Source organism: Pan paniscus, chromosome 8 (assembly GCF_029289425.2).
Source record: "Pan paniscus chromosome 8, NHGRI_mPanPan1-v2.0_pri, whole genome shotgun sequence".
NCBI classification, from domain to species: domain Eukaryota; kingdom Metazoa; phylum Chordata; class Mammalia; order Primates; family Hominidae; genus Pan; species Pan paniscus.
This window is the reverse complement of record NC_073257.2, coordinates 61,299,015-61,316,727: the sequence shown is the minus strand read 5'-3', so window position 1 is coordinate 61,316,727 and position 17,713 is coordinate 61,299,015. Positions and strand designations below refer to the sequence as shown.

General features: G+C 42.3%; 1 protein-coding gene across 10 annotated transcripts in view; it reads left to right on the top strand.

Annotated features, from left to right (window-relative positions):
- Positions 1–17,713, top strand: part of VSTM4 (V-set and transmembrane domain containing 4) — a 112,047-nt gene that overhangs the window by 65,714 nt on the left and 28,620 nt on the right. For 4 of the 10 annotated variants that reach the window (XR_010113178.1, XR_010113179.1, XM_063607374.1 and 1 more), the window contains exons 6-8: positions 2,395–2,501; positions 3,928–3,989; positions 14,710–14,869. Coding sequence is in view for 6 of the 10 variants with exons in the window: in XM_063607374.1 (XP_063463444.1) it covers positions 2,395–2,501; positions 3,928–3,989; positions 14,710–14,869 (329 nt within the window). In the remaining 4 variants the exon portion in view is untranslated. The remainder of the gene's footprint in view (positions 1–2,394; positions 2,502–3,927; positions 3,990–14,709; positions 14,870–17,713) is intronic. The other 6 variants (XR_010113181.1, XM_063607376.1, XM_034930481.3 and 3 more) reach the window with 2 other exon arrangements.

Genomic DNA, 17,713 nt, shown 5'->3' with positions numbered 1-17,713 from the left:
CTGTGCATGTGTGGGGGTGGGGGCTATATGGGAAATGTATCTTCCACTCAATGTTTCTGTGAATGTAAAACTTCTCTAAAAAATAAAGTCTGTTTAAAAGCAAAAGCAAGGAAGAGGAAAAAGAGTGAAAATATTTATGAAGGTTGTGTTTTGGTTATGACAGTGTTATTTTCTTTGGTTTCCATGCCTGTAATTACCCTTTTTAAACACGAGCATGCATTATTTTATATTGGAAATAAGAAATAGGCATTTCAAGAGTTTATAAAACTACAGAATGAAGCTGAACATGTGGTTGTATATGTAAACAATTCTGAGAATTTAGGATCCCTTGTTTGCTATTGTTGGTCACAGTTTTGTAAATTCACATTCTTTTTGGCTATTTGTGAATTTACACAATTGACCCTGTACTCTAAAGCTATGACCAGTTAGAATCTCCGTTCCCAATAAAAATAAGGCATCTTTGGGGAATCTCAGTGGGAACTGTATTCTTGGAATTTATCCCACAACGTGTGATTCAGTTTTTATTTATTTTTATATATCTAGGACTATTATTAGAATAGCCTCTTATTACCCATGTGTATATTTATTTGCATTTAATTATAAACATATCCAGTAATGATTCTCCCTGTCCTGTCTCACATCTGTTTAGTTCCTTAGCACCCCCATTCTAGGGAACCACTAGTTTTAAATTCTTGTGAATATTTCTGGAGCTTCTTTATGTATGTGTAAGCAAATGCTAATATATATTCTTATTTCCCCTTATTTTTATGTAAAAGTGGCACATTTTATACATTGTCCAACACCTAGCTTTTCCACTTAGCAATGCATCTTTCCTTATCAGGACACACGTAGCTTCTTCGTCTTTATACAGATGACCCTATGCACGGATTCACCATAATCTACTCAACTAGTCCCCTGCTGATGGAAGATGAGCTGTCTCTAATTCATTGCTATTATAAACAGTGCTGTAATGACTGATCTTATGCACACAACATTTCCTACATGTGCAAGGATATCCATAGAACGAATTCCTGGAAATGAAATTGCCAGGTCAAAGAGTCTAAGCGCCTGTAATTTTGATAGATGTTACGAAATCATTCTCCATCAAGAAAGATCACGCTGCTGCCAGCAATACTTTTGAGTGCCAGATTCCCTGCACCCCTACCAATAGTGCTTTGCCTCACATTTGACTGCAGCCATTTTGATTTGGAAAAAAAAAAAAAAAGAAGTCAGTATACTTTAACGGAATTCCTCTGTCCTGAGGGAGCTTTAGCATGTTTTCATGTGTAAATGAGTCTTTCCTTATGTGTAAAAACTGCCTGTTTCCAACCTTCTTTTATTTTGATGATTGGGTCATATTTTTATGGATTTCTAGAAATTCTGTATGTATTAGCGAGATAGCCTCTCTTGAGACCTGGACTTACCTAGCTGGGACATGTGCCTGCGGACAAGAGATTATAAAAGGTACTTCCCTCTGGATTACTGGAGCGAATAGGAAGCATTTGCAAGAAGATGAGTGGTCATTCAAGAAAGTTTGCGAACTCCAGCCCATGAGTAGCACCGAGAACAAGTTTCATATCGGAGCAGTGTATGTTTGCAGCTTTCCTATTTGCTGCTTACCAACAATGTCACTTAGAGCAATCATGTAGCCTCTTTAAGCCTTGGCCTTCTTACCTGTAATGTAAAAGGCTTATCTTCCCGTCCCTTTGGCTTATGGCTAACACATATTAAGAAGCTGATACTGCAGTAATTACACAGGGTCAAGGTAGTTGGAAACACTCCCAGCGCTCCTCAAGGTGAGCTCCCTTCACCTGTCCTAAAGGTAAAGGTGCAGCAGGAGAAGAAAGCTCCGGCAGTCACAGGGGACCCCAGACACATCCAGGTGCAGCTCCCCAGAACCCTTTCCCAGTTGCTGGGGAGATGTTTGCCTTTGGATTATGAACCACAGAGGTGTGTGCAAGGAACCTTGGTTTTAGGGAGCTCAAGCAGAAACTTCTAGTGGCATAAATAATACCCCACTTGTGATGTAGCCAAGCCAAAATGTGTAATCAGTTAAACCAGGTGTCAACCATCAACCCATGCATCCCTAGGCAATGTACGCAAGCTAACCCTGAGTCCCTCCAAGGAATTTGGGACTGTAAACAGCACATTCATTATAAATCACCAACTGGCTCAACTCATCCTTCTTATCTTGGCCAAAGATCAGTACCAGACTTCCAGACCTCCCTGGAGATGAGCACAGAGTGTTTCCAGTCTACCCATATGATAACCTTCCCTTACACAGGTACACAGGGAGCACTCAGAAACTATTGGAAGCTATTGTGGGGTTTTTTTTTCCTTTCTCTTTTGCAACAAATCTGCCTTTGGTTTCACTGGAAACTTTTTCTTCTATAGCTCAGGGGAGACTGTCACTAGCGTGACCAGCTTGGCCCCACTACAGCCCAAGAAGGGCAAGAGGCAGAAGGAGAAGCCTGACATTCCTCCTGCAGTCCCTGCCAAAGGTAAGGAGCTGGCCTGCAGTTTCTTACCTGGAAACTATCATTATTGATCCCTGTGGGTCTGGGGTTCCATGTTGGATTATGACAGGGAGCATAGGCAGATGGGGAATATGACATGACATTTAATGATTATATAGTCTGGACCCCCACCTAGATTCTGGGCATAACTGGTGCTCAACCACCTCAGCCGTTAGCCCAGTACTTGGGTTGGGGGTGGAGTTGGAGGAGGAAGCAAGGGCCTAGCATAGCTTTAGCAGGGGGAAGATCAACATCCACAGATGATTCCAGATTGTGTTTCACTTTGTACTATTAAAACATGCCACACATGAGGTGGGGTGGTGGGTTGGGATGAGGAAGTCTTCTTGGTTCATTCAAGGGAAGAAAAGCTCTCTGAATTTTTAAAGATGTCAACCAGGTGTGAAATTTATTTCACAGTTGCTCTGGGTATAAAATGACGGCTATCCTGTGATTCCAGTTATGATTTAGAGCAATGTAAGTGAGGAAGATAGGTGTTTCTGGAGGAAAGAACTGCGAGAGTATTAGGAGAACCAAGACTGACTATAGATAGTTCCTAAAATAACTGGTCAATTTAGGAGATATTCACACCTCAGCAAATTTGAAATATAGTTGGGGGAATACAAGGGTTGCCCAAATGAACAATTCTATTCCTCAACTGCGGGCTTTGCATGCTTCCCCTAGGGACACATCAAGCCCTGTGGGGAAGCCTGTTGGTGAGGCTGAGCACACATGGAGTGGAAAGAGGGCTGGAGGGTGTGGTTGTACTGCAGGGGGATGAAAAGCATGGACCTGGGAGGGAAGGGAGTAGAGAACGCCTGCCTGGGCCAGGCATCATACTACTCGATGTCGTTCATTCCACAGTAGATATTACCCACCCTTACTAAAGTTGAAAGTGAGACTTAGGTACGTGGTAGAGCCTGACTTTCAATGCCAAGTTCAAATCCTAAATGGTTCAAGACTAGTGACATGACACCGTGGGAAGGGCCTCACTTTCTTTTTCTGTTAAGTGGGGACAATAAGACCCTCCCTTCACAGGGCTGCTGTGAGGATCAAGAGTCATTGTGATCAGCGCTAGTGTGTGGGTAGGACGGAGTCTCCCAGGGAAGGTCCCAGCTTCAGCCTTCACTGGGTGCATCTGGTTCACACCTGCACACCTGACATCCATGTAGCTGGCAGAGTTTTATGCAGAGTTGTTTTGTTGACCTTGCTGGGGGAGATGACAAAACGTTCAAAGACTAGGGTAGGATCACCCCCGCCGAGGGGCACTTGCTGACACCTAGATCAGAAAGTTCTTCCATGGGACCAGGAAGGGGTATGAGACCTCTCAGAATATGTCCCTGATGCTCATAATGTGTGGCCACTAAGTGTTCTGGGAGGAACTACAAGCTAAACCCTTGACCTACTTCCACAGCTCCGATAGCCCCCACGTTCCATAAACCGAAGCTGCTGAAACCACAGAGAAAAGTCACGCTGGTGAGTAACCGTCTTCTGTATTCCTATCATACCTTAAGCCTCAGACACAACTCAGATTCCAAAACAGTGCCTTTATTAACTCAAAACATACAGAAAGTTTTAGAAACTTTTGTCCCCAAACAAAAACATTCTCTATTCTCAGATGCCAGCTTTTGAGTCAGCCTTTCTCCATACTTAGTTCCCAGAGTAACTCTTTAAAAATCTAAATAGTTTATATTATAAATGCTCTGTTTCAAGCGGGAGAAAAGCCATATTCAGAAATGTATAAAATAGAAAGTGGACCTGCTTGCATACATTTACCTGATAATTACTCCAAAGATACTGCTGCACATGTTTTCCAGAAAATATGTCATAGCTTTTGATTTTAAACAATTTTAGATTCACAGAAAAGTTGTAAAGCTGGCACAGAGCGGTCCCATGTACCTTCATCCACCTTCTCTTAGTGTTGGTTTCTTACATAGTCATGGTACATGTGTCAAACTAAGAAATTAACATCGGTTCATTGCTATTAACTACACTTCGGGCTTAACCAGATTTTGGTCTACCTGCTAATGTTCCTTTTCTGGTGCAGGATCCAAATCCAGGATCTCACATTGCATTTAGTTGTTATATCCCCTTGCTTTCCAACAATCCAAGACAGATTTGCAGGCTTTCTTTTTCTTTCTTGGCCTTGACACTTTTGAAGAGTAGTGGCCAGTGATTTTTTAGAATGTCCCTCAATTTGGTACTCTCTGAGGTTTTCTGAGCATTAGAAATGGGGTGTATTAGTCAGTTCTCACACTGCTATAAAGATACTACCCAAGACTGGGTAATTTGTAAACAGGTTTATAAAGAGGTTTAATTGACTCACAGTTCCTCATGGTTGGGGAGTCCTCAGGAAACTTACAGTCATGGTGGAAGGGGAAGCAGGCACATCTTACATGGAGGCAGGCGAGAGAGGGTGTGTGTGAGCACAGGAAAAACTACCATTTATAAAACCATCAGATTTCATGAGAACTCACTCGCTTGTCATGAGAACAGCGGGGAGGAAACCACCCCCTAACCCAGTCACTTCCCTCCCTTGACACCTGGGGTTTACAATTTGAGATAAGGTTTGGGTGGAGACACAGAGCCAAACCATATCATGGGGTTACGGATTTTGGGGACAAAGAGCACAGAGGTGGAGCTCCCTTCTCATTGCATGGTATCGGGGCACATGACCACAATATATCTTGTTAATGGTGATGCTCATCTCAATCACTTGGTTAAGGTGGTGTCTGCCAGGTTTCTTTACTATGAAGTTACTATTTTCTCCTTTCCAGACTCTATTTGTTAGAGGCCAGTCCCTGAGTCCAATTCACATTCAAGGTGAGGAGAGTTAAGCTCCACCTCCAGAAGGGAGGCATGTCATGAATTTATGGATATGTTAAACCCACCACAGTAATTAATAAAAATCTTAGGGGAGATATGTTAAGGCTTGCAAATATCTTGTTTTTCCTTGAACTTTTGCCCACTAATCTTGCATTCATCAGTAGATTTTGCTTGAAGCAGATTTTACTATGGTGCACTAAGGGTGATTTTCTATTTCCCTTAGTCTTTCTAGATGTATTATTTGGAATTCTTCTATAAGGAAGAATGGCCCCCTTTTTTCATTTGTTTATTGTTCACTAATTCCTTGATATCAGTATGGATGCGTGGATATTTATTTTTTAGTTTTTAACTACATTATTATTTATTTTGTTGTTAATATTATTCAGCAGTTAGTTGTGTGTGTGTGCATGAGAGAGAGAGAGAGAGAGAAAGAAAGACTGTCAAAGCTATTCTAAGGTGTGTATGCCAAGACAATTTTGAGGGCTGAGTGCAAGGTGGAGGATTTATATGCCAATTCTCGACATCTACATTAAAGCAAGTGTAAGTAATATAATGGGGTATTAATACAAGGGCAGACAAGTAGACAAAGGAACAGAATAAAGAGCCCCAAACACAACTGCATAGGATTGTCATTTGATTTATGACAACAGTGACATTGCAGTGCAGTGAAAAAGAGATTATCTTTTCAATGTTTGGTGACAGGTTTGTTGGATATCCATATGAAAAAAAGATCTATAGCCCCTACTCTACACCACACACAAAAGTTAACAGGAGATGGATCATAGACATAAGTATGAAAGGTACAAAGTAAAGCTTCCCGAAGATAGCATTTCTTCCTAATTTCAGAGTAGACAAAGATGTTTTTAAACGAGACACATAAAGCACCAACATAAAGGAATGGATAAAGAAATCTGGGTTGTATTAACATTTAGAACTTCTATTCTGTTTAAAGATACAGTTAAAATAATGAAAAGGCAGGCTGCAGACTGGGAGGACATATCTCTATGCATATATCTGCCAAAGGTTTCCCTCCCTCTCTCCCTCCTTTCTTTTCTTTTCTTTAATTTTTCCTTCCTTCCTTCCTTTCTTTCTTCCTTTCTTTCTTTCTTTTTCTTTCTTTCTTTTTTCTTTTTCTCCTTCCTTCCTTCTTTTCTTTAATTTTTTCTCTTCTTTCTTTCTTTTTCTTTCTTTCTTTCTCTCCTTCCTTCCTTGTTTTCTTTCTCTTTCTTTCTTTCTCTCTTTCTTTTTCTTTCTCTCTCTCTCCTTCCTTCCTTCTTTTCTTGTCATTAATTTTCTTTTCTTTTCTTTTCTTTCTTCTTTCTTTTCTGAGGCAGAGTCTTGTTCTGTCACCCAAGCTGGAATGCAGTGGTACTACCTCGGCTCACTGCAGCCTCCACCTCCCTGGTTCAAGTTATTCTTGTGCCTCAGCCTCTCAAGTAGCTGGGATTACAGGTGCATGCCACTATGCTAGGTTAGTTTTTGTATTTTTAGTAGAGTTGGGGTTTCACCATGCTGTCCAGGTTGGTTTCGAGCTCATGGCCTCAAGTGTTCCTTCCACCTCGGCGTCTAAAAGTGTTGGGATTACAGGCATGAGCCACTGCACCTGGCTGACCTGACAAAGGTTTCTTATCTAGAACATATGAACACCTGCCAATCAATAAGAAGTAAAAAGACAGCACTACCAAAAAATGGGCAGAAGGTTTAAATGTGCACTTGACAAAAGAAGATATACAAATAGCCAGTAAACTCATAAAACGTCCTTAACCTAATAGGCATCATGGCAGTGCAATTTAAAAGCATAAAGCCAGTTCACCTCCACCAGGATAGTTAAAATGAAGTACTTGTGCAGTTTCTTTTTTGCCTGTATTCTCTGATCCATTTGGAGTTTAGAAATGGATCCAATTTTATCTGTTTGTCAGACTTTTTTTATTTTACCTTATGCCTTCTATTTCAACAATCATTATTTGCTAATTTCATCACCATATTCTAAACAATTATTTGAACTTAATTTTTGTTTTGTTATTTATTCCTTTTTTTTGAGTCCAGTGTCTTTCCCTTCATTACCTTTACTTGCCTTTCCATTTGAGCAATTTGTCTGTGAATGGAATTCTAGATTCATAAACTTTTTCCACTAGGTGCAGAGAAATAGGATAAGCACTTCATAATGCATTTCTCTGAACTTCCTGTATTGCTGAACATAAATGCCAACCTCATGACTGTCACCTATAATTCCCCATATTATTTGAGCCACATAGGTAATTTAAACTTTCTAGTAGCCACATTTAAGGTGTGAAAAGTAACAGATGAAACCGATTTTAATGATATAGTTTATTTAACTTAACTATCAAAAATATTATCATTTAATCATGTAATCAATATAGCAATTATTAATTAAATATTTTCTATTACTTTTATTGTGATAAGTCTTCAGAATCCAGTGTCTATTTGATGCTTACTGCACATCTTAATTCACAGCCACAGTTCCAGTGCTTAGTAAACACATTTGACTAGTGGCTACCACATTGGACAGTGCATCCCAGAATGATCTAGCCCCCCATTGCTTCTTTGACATGATTTTTATGACCATCCCTCTCTCTCGTTTCCCTTCAGCCACACTGGCCTCCTTGCTAATCCTTAAATATACCAAGCATGTTCCTGTGTCAGGGCCCATGTACCCACTCTCCCCTCTTCCTGGAATGTCCTCCCCAGAATCTGTCCATGGCTTATTACTCACCCCCTGTGGTCTCTGATCAAACATCATGTAATAAAGGAGCTGTCCTGATAGCCTATATAAAACACCACCCACCCTGACATATTTTGTGTTTATATCTATGAATCATCCATCTCTTCTACCAGGCTACAAGATCCATAAAGGCAGGGAGCTTGTCTGCTGTGATTCCTGCTGTATTCTTCATGTTTAGAAATGTGTTTAGCGCAATGGATATTTGTTTATGATTCTGCACCCCCGCCCTGTTGAGTAGGTTCTGTAATTCTACATCCATAATTGGGTACATGAGCCTCTGAGAGTCAGTAAAGTGAGAGATGGGTGATGTACCCAAGGTCACACAGCTTGTGGGTTGCAGTCAGGGCTTAATCCAAAATCTAAGGTTTTCACCAGCACATTGGAAGCTTTGCCTCAGTGTGGAGTCTGGGCCTAGCTCCTCTCTATATGTGATCCTGAATGCCTGTGTGGCTCAGCCTTGCTCCTGTCCTTGCTGCTCTGTGCTTCACCTGTTTTTTAAGGAGTCTTCTTTTGCCTGCAGTGAACTGTGGGTTCTAGCAGGCTTTTCATATAGTGGGTTCCATTTGGTTCATGTTATCAAAAAATCCTCATCAATTCTACTCTGTTGACTATACCATATGGTTCTTAAAGGCAGCAGCAGGCCTTTTGGCTTATTTTAATAGGCCATTGGCACTCAGTGGGCTTTTGGAAACTGTGGAGCATAAAGGCGAAAACAATCAATTTCCCTTGGCCTTGGAGCATCCCATTTCTCACCTGTGACATTCAGTCTCCTGCAGATAGACAGGCTGAGTTCACTGTCCTCTAGACTGTGTGCAGCACTGCACATCTGGGTGTGCGTGTTTATGTGGCTCTTTTAGATCTTTTCTTTCTAATTCTGATATTTAACAACTACCTCAAGAGTGACTACAGAGTGACTACACTTAATTTCCCCACCTTATGTTCTCTCTAAGTTACTCAGGACGTATTGTTTCTAATCCAGTCTCTTACCCCTGCTAATAACAGAAACAACTATATATTGAAGTTTTATTGATATGTCCCAGGGATAGATCAAAAAAGTGCTTTTGGCATGTCATCGTATTTAATTCTCACAATAAGATTTTCCCATTGCCCCCTACAAGCTTTGCATGTGAGAACAAACAACACTATTTAAGAAACATGATCCATATCCATAAGGTGTAATGTCATCAGTCTTCAGGAAACAACTTCCCCTAGTGCATAGCCTGGGCGGACCCACCTCTCATTTATCCATTAAACATGAAAATCTTTTGTGCACCTCTTGGGTGCAAAATGCTATCTTAAGCAATTTTTTACAACTAAAAAAATATCAGATTCAATAGAGTTTTCAAATATAGCTGTGGTCCTGACTACAAGTTTTTTGTTGTTGACTTGTTTGTGTGTCTGAGCTGATGTGCTTCTCTGGGTGGGGACTCATCATAGGAAATTCTCGATTTTTACAGATAATTGATTGGGGCAGTTATATGCATTTCAGAAGGATTCTTTATTTTATGGAAGTATTCTCAATAATAGTTCTTTAAATAACAGGTTTTCCCTTGATCATTTAAAATACGAAGAAATTGGAAGCTTTTATACCAAATTTTCCAGAAGCAAGGTCAATTTGGAAGCTAGTTTACACCTATAACAATTCACAATAAAGACAAGAGCTGACCTCAGTAGGGCCTCTATCTGACCGTTAGTTTAGAGACAAAAATATCAGGCCTAGCATCTGCAGTTTTTGGTGAATATCAAGATTTATTTTCCCGGGAGGCCAGCATTGACCTCAGTCTCAGTTTGGTCGATATTTATCTCTTAGATCAATAGGTCTTGATGGTAGCTCAAACAAAAGTCGATAGCCACCTGTTGACTCACACAAAGTTAGTGGATAATTTAGAGAATAATTTGGAGACATCTTATTTTGGGGGGCCTGGTACCAATTTAGGTGTCTAATTTTGTAATGGTTCCATGTTGCCCCAATCTCTGTAACACAGTGCTTCCTGCTGTGATCCTAGGCCACAGAGCTCCCCAGCCCCTCTGTCTAGAAACCAATCTGACAACCTCCACTGACTCATTGACAAGAAGTGGGAAGGCTCACAGGGAAAGCCTCCATTTATCGGGTGCCTATTGTGTGCCAGCTGCCGCATTAGGTGATTTACAGGCTCTGGGTGAAAAGCACGTATCTTTATGTCTGCAATCCCCAAGCCGTTAACAAGTGGGAATCTTTTCTTAGGTTTCCAAGACAACATTGCGGTTTGCAAGAAGTGTGTACACTAGACATTAACAGTAGTCAGAAGTTTTTAAAAAATGGTAGGACAAAGGAAGAAAAGGGTGAGGCCAGGCATGGTGGCTCATGCCTGTAATCCCAGCAATTTGGGAGGCCGAGGCAGGCTGATCACCTGAAGTCAGGAGTCTGAGACTCGCCTGGCCAATATCGTGAAACCTCATCTCCTCAAAAATTACAAAAAAAATTAGCCGGGCATGGTGGCACATGCCTGTAATCCCAGCTACTTAGGAGGCTGAGGCAGGAGAATCGCTTGAACCCGGGAAATGGAGGTTGCAATGAGCCGAGATCGCACCACTGCACTACAGCCTAGGTGACAGAGTGAGACTCTGTCTCCAAAAAAAGAAGAAAGTGAGAAAAGCATTTTAGACATTTTAAAATCAAGGTATCAAAACTGCTTTTCCTTTTTTTAAAACAAAACAACCAAACACAACAACCTGCTTTCAAAGTTCTGCTAATCAGATAATGAGGCCACATGGATCACACAGGCGCTTTCTGTCTGACACTGTGACCAGTTTGTCTAATAAACATTTACAATTCCCATATATCAGTGCTCCCTTATCCCCTTGGGGTGAAGCATTGGCCCAAGCATCCCTTGAAGCCTCCTGGGGCCGTAGGAGCTAAATGCCCTGCAGCAAAGCTTCGGAAGCCTTGCAGCTGATTCACACACTTCCAGGAAAAGCTGTCATTACTTCCTTGTTTCAGAAGACACTGAGAAAGCCAGAAGTACATTTGATTTATTTTTATTGCTTTCTGTCAGTTATTGATTCAGAGGCCAAGTAGCGGAACTTTTCTGTGATGCGGAAGGAAAACCTCAGAGTTAAAGGAAAAACAGCCGCAGGACACAGGACTGTTACCTGAATGGGGAAGGAAGGCAGTCAGCATCTCAACATTAACTGGAAGGTGGCAAGTGTCAACCTTGGAGTTGAATGAACTTGGATAGGCTCTTCCATGCCTCGTCATCAACCATGCCCTCCTCCACAATGGGTCACCCACACCTCATCTGCAAGTCCTCCTTCTCCATAATTAAGCCCTAGGGTAGCTGAGGGGGTCAGGCCACCCCTGTTCTCTAGGGAGAAAATGATCTCTGTAAGCCAGCCCCAGACGAAAGACATAGAAAACCAGGAGCACCACAGGCTTAATCACTGCATGTTTCCCAGGGGAGCGCTTGCATCCTGTCTTCCCACTCCAATCCATCCTCTGCGTGGCTGCCGGGGGATTTTTCTAAAACACAGCTTCATCTGTGTCATTTCCCTGCATAAATGGCTCCCTCTCGCCTCCAGGATGAGGCAGCTTCCTGTGAGTAGCGGGTGGCTCTTGTCATAATCTGCCTGCGCTCCCTCAGGCCCACCCCACCCAGGACCCTTGTCCTGCTGAGACCCCAAGCGGTCTAGGTCCTCTGTCCTCACCTACCCCTGCCTCATCCTCCCACAGAGCTGCTGCTCAGCTCTAAGATGTGGCTCACTCACCACCTTCTTTCTGAGGCCTCCTCCCCTCTGCCCCCAACTTCTCTGGAATCTAGGTTGGCCTAGGCATCTGAGTAAGTTGTGCCTGTTCACGTCAGTGACCTGCTTGTAGACAGCTCTTGGGGCCCTTTTCGGTTCCTCTGTCCTGGATGCCCCCTCATGGTCCGCCCACCTTTGTACTTGCAGGTGGTCCTGAGAGGCCTGGGCCCCCTGGTTGACTGCTTTTACCCCTGGCTGTTGCTCCTCCACAGGTGGTCAGGCTGCCTCCCCCTCCTCCACTGTCCTAGAATGTTGGCTTCTCTTGGGCTGTCTTCTCCTTGAACACATTCACAGGCACAGCAGCCATCTGTGCAGCCCATTGTTCCCCTAACGGGGGTCCTCAAGCCAATTTCAGAACAACCCTTCTGACTGTTGACCAGACACTCCCCTGGATGGCCCGCGGGCACCTCAAATCCGCCATGACATAAGCACACACGGAGCTCATGGCCTGCCCCACACCTCAGTGTGCATGGGATATCCCGCCTTAGCCCATGGCATTCCCATCCAGAAGCTAAATCGTGGTAAAATACACATAACAGCATACATACTATCTTCATCATTTTTAAGTGTACAATTCAGTCATGTGAAACACTCCCACTGTGGTGTGGCCAATCTCCAATGCACTTTTCATCTTGCAAAACTGAAACTCTGTACTCAAGAAACACCCCCAACTCCCACCCAGCCAGCCCCTAGCTTCCACCATTCTACTTTCTGTCTCAATGAATTTGACTGCTTTAGCAACCTCATAGAAGTGGAATCATGCAGTATTTGTCCTTTTGTGACTGGCTTATTTTGCTTAGCATAATGTCCTTATTCATCCACGTTGCTGTGTGTGTGAGAATTTTCATTCTTCTTAAGGCCTAATAATATTCTATTGTAAGTATATACCACATTTTTTTGTATCCATTTATCCCTTGCTGGACAACAGAGTTGCTTCCATCTTTTGGCTGTTGTGACTAATGCTGACGTGACCATGGTGTACAAATATCTGTTTGAGTTCTTGCTTTTAATTATTTTGGTTATATACCCAGAAGGGGGATTGCTGGATCAGATGGTAATGGCATTTTTAGTTTTTTGAGAAACTGCTACACTGTTTTCCAAATCAGCTGCACCATTTTACATTCCTACAAAGAGCACACAGGGTTTCAATTTCTTCATATCCTCACCAACACTTGTTAGTTTCCTTTTTTTTTTTTTTTTGATAGTAGCTATCCTAATGGGTGTGAGGTGGTATCTCATTGTGGTTTTGATTTGCATTTCCCTAATGAGTGATGTTGAGCATCTTTTTATGTTCTTGTCAGCCATTTGTCTATCTTTGGAGAAATGGCTATTCAAGTCCATTGACCATTTTTTAAAAAAGAGATTGTTTGATTTTTTGTTGTTGCTGAATTGTAGGAGTTCTTTATATATTGTGAATTTTAATTCCACATCAGTTACATAATTTTCCAAAATTTTCACCTGTCCTGTAGTGACTTTTTCATTCTGTTAATTGTGTCCCTTGATGCCCAGAAGCTTTAAATTTACATGGGAACTGGTTTTAAAGTCAGGGAGAACTGGTCTTACCCCTAATGATATCCTCAGCAGGGAACCTGGAGTCACTAGAGCGCCCCTTTGGCCAATGTATGTGGAGTGAATGATGAATAATGTTTGCGTGGGAGGATCTGTGGTTGGAACTTAGTCTGAGTCCTCCCTGCTCCAATTGTGGGCCAGAAGGCCAGGCACTGCCTGGGAGCTTGTTGGAAAAGTAGAATCTCCGGCCCTGACTCAGACCTACTGAAGTGGAACCTGCAATTAACGAGGTCCCAGATGAATATGATAAACAGTAAAGTTTGAGAAGTGTGGCTCTGACTAACTTTTCAGACTAAGTAGGCACCTCTGGTGGGGTCGACGCTGTCAGGATCCAGAGCCACTGCCACCCACCTCCAGAGAGGACTCTGCTTTCACTTTAGTAAGACAGGTCAGCCCCCTGGGGAGAAAGGGAGTTGTTTTATCTGTCAACAAGGAGAAAACTAAATATGAGAATTCTAAAAGTCCTTGTGACTCTCCCTAATTCCTGCAAAGCTTTCCAGAACAGCTCATCCGTATGTCAACCAGGTATATGTAGCCTTGCCCCATGATCTCCTAGTGTAGCACTTGGCCAGGTGACCAAGACTTACTTGCCTGTGATTCCCTCAAGCTTACAGTCCACAGTAAGCCTCCCTCTTCTCACAGAAACCCAAAGATTAGAATGCTGAAAATGGACAGAAAGGAAGTAGTTCATTCATCCTTGTTCAGAGGGACCCTGCCGTAGGAACCTGCCTCCTCCATAGCGCTGTTGAAAACCACAGTGTGGCCAGCCCAGGGCTGAGATGCCCTGCCTTGTTCCACATCTGCTGGGTGTTGGGAAGAAGTTTCTTCCCCCGGCCCTAGTTTTCACCATTGAGAATGTACTGCCAGGGCCAAAAAATAATCTGTCTCTTATCAGTAGCAGAAAAGGACTTTGAAGCACATTAGAAAGCAGTGATAGAATTCTGAGAGGATTTTAATAATAACCCAAATCCCAGCAAAATTATTTCCAGAGGACATGCATTTCAGGTTTCTTGAAGGATGTTTATAATAAGCCAGAGAATTTCTCTTGTTGTCGTTAATGTGCTAGAACTGGTTTCAGTTAAATTTTACATGAAAAGGATATATTAACCTGCATAAAATATGTTCATAATCTCGATTTAAAATTAAAAAGAAGAAAAAAAGCCACAACCACATGTACAATATATTGCCCCAAGTAAAAGCCTTGGGAAAAAAATACAAACTTTGCTTGTACCACGCTAGTACCATTTTTGCAGAGATAAAATTTCTATGCTCCCCTAGGTACACATGCACAGCCCATTATTGTTGCGGGGAGTTACGTATGTCAGCTGGAGGGAAGAACGGATGCTGAGGCTTCAGAAGGGATGGGCGTGCGGAAAACAGAAGCCATTTGCTTTCATGGCTTCCTCCAGTCTAGAGAGAGCAGGTATCTCGGCGTTTGGTAAGCTGGATGTGATCAAGATCATACCTCTCCCACACTGGAAGTGAGAATATCCTGTATCAGGAAGTCTGTTAACCTTGACACAGGGCTGTCTTTTCCCTGCAGGCCACACAGTTAGTGCCAAGGCCCCTCTACTGCCTGCCCCTGCCAACACTTGCCTAGCAAGAATCAGGTCACGTGCTTCTCAGCCGTGTCAGAGACCAATAGAAATTCACTGGGGCTCCAATTTTGTTGAAGGTGGGCTAAGTGACACAGTTACTTCCAAGGAGTCTTTATTTATTTATTATTTTTTTTGAGATAGAGTCTTGCTCTATTGCCCAGGCTGGAGTGCAGTGGCAACCGTAGCTCACTATAGCCTCAAACTCCTGGGCTCAACTGATCCTCCTGCCTCAGCCTCCCAAGTAGCTGGGACCACAGGCATGTGCCACCACATCTAACTTTTTTTTTTTTTTTTGTAGAGCTGGGGTCTCGCTATGTGCCCAGGCTGAACTCCTGGCCTCAAGCAGTCCTCTCACTTTGGCCTCCCAAAGTGCTAGGATTACAGGTGTGGGCCACTGCACCTGGCCTCAAGAAATGTTTTAAGACTGGGGAGCTCCTTAAGCTCTCCTTAGGCCTCCCTTTTGGGAGACAAAGGGAATCCTACTGCAGATTGCTACCAACAGAGTTGTCCCCACTTTGTTCTAGAAGGGTAATGTGGGTTTGTGCTTTGAGAAGGAACTTGACTTTGGAATTGGCCCCCTCAGGACTATGTGCTTCTCCTGTTTAATGCATCACTGATTCATTCACATTGCTTTCCCAGTCTTCTATTTATTCATTCCCCAATAATTGTTGAGCGCTGATAGGCAGGGGGCAAGGTGCCAGAGAGGCGGGAGCATGAGCCTGGGAGTCACCTGACCAAGGTGAGCAGGTGCAGGGAGATGTGCTGGGCTGGAGGATGGCCTAGGCAGGAGGCAGGCCTGCACATCCAGCAGGCCAGCCCATGGGTGGCCTTTCCTGGTTGTGCAGTCCACCCTGGTCCCAGGTGTCATGGTGCGGCTCCACTCTGGGGCACGCTGTCCCCACGTGCCTGCAGAGACTGTCCCTCCCTGCAGAGCAGTAGCTTGTTTTCCATCTCAGCGTGGCCGATTTGCTGCTGTTATTGGGCACTTCATTTCTGAGATCATTGCACTGCTGGGAAATATTTTTAAAAACTTTTTCTCTGCATTTTATTTTTGAAATCTCATGAAACAATATCATTTCTGCTCACATTTTTAAAGCCTATTTCATTTAAAACTTCAGTTTTGAGCACAGAGTACCTCAGAGTTATTAAAAGACTTTTTCAATCCTACATGGAGAATACTAGAAATAAAGTGCCATTTTGGAAAGAAAGAAAAACATCACTGTCTCAAAAAAAAAATAATAAAGAAAAGAAAAGAAAAACATCATCAACATATCTGTAACATCAAGCTAGGCACCCAAAATATCAAGAAGAAAATTTCTATGTAAAATTCTGAGTTTGCAATAAACTCATGGTGCATTTAAGGAGATTTTTTTTCCTAGCCAGAATCAATTCTAATTTATTATTATAACTTCTTAAAATTAAATTTATGAATTTCCAACGAGCACATGTGATCACCAAAAGACAATAAGACATAGCCTCATAAATTTATCGTGAGAGTGTTCATAGAAAGATGAAGAATAAAAATTGTTAATTCAGTCATATGTGCCCATTGCCCACATTGCATGCAACATGAATTTAACAAATAATCAGGCATACCTACTGCTATTTTAGATTTGGTTTTACTGCTTGGTTTGTGCCCTGTACATCATGTCTATGACCTAACACTACTGTGATGATGATGATAGTATTGATGATGGTACTGATGATGGTGATGATAGTAGTGATAATGATGATGGTGATAGTGATGGTGATGATGGTGATGATGGTGGTGATAATGGTAGTGATGATCATGATGGTGATGGTAATGGTGATGATGCTGATGATGATGGTGGTAGTGATGGTAATAATGGTGATGATAATGGTAATGATGGTGATGACAGTGATGGTAATAATAATGGTAATATTGATGATGATAGTGATGATGATGGTGTTGGTAATAATGGTGATAATGATGATGGTAATGGTGATGATGGTGATGATGATGGTGATTATGGTGGTGATAATGGTAATGGTGATGGTGATAATGATGGTAGTGATGATGAAGAGGATGGTGATGATGATGGTGGTGATGGCGGTGGTAATAATGATGATAATGATAATGCTCACCCTTCCATGGCACTTCCCACATGCGGACACTGTTCCAGTGCTTACCAGGAGAAGCACTCCTTTAACTTTGAGACAACTCTTATTGTCTCCATTTCACAGATGAGTTAGAGGAGGCACAGGAAGGTAAATACTAATACAAGGTCTCCCACTAGGACATGGCAGAGCTGCTCCAACCAGGCACTTGGCCACAGATCCCTGTTCTTCCCCACTGCACTCTGAGCTCTGATGCCTTTTGTCAAAAGTACTTGGTAAAGTCTGAGTCTTTGGGTTTTCAGGGTGTTTAATGTCTTGACCTCATTGGACAGTGATAGAGAAGTAGGCCGGCAATCAGAATCTCCATTTGTTAAAATAGAAAGTGAAATTATTCCTCTAAGTGGTCTCTGTCAGGAGTTTGGCATATATTCTTCTAAATTGTTTTTGTATATACAAGTGTAGATCTGTATTTATTATATATTCCCAATATGTATATACAGTCCACCCACATTTAGTGTGGGTCATGGCTACAGATTCTGACAAATCCATTTCTGTGTGCCAAGTTCCCTAAAAATGGGAATGATTCTTTACACAGTGTTCACAGG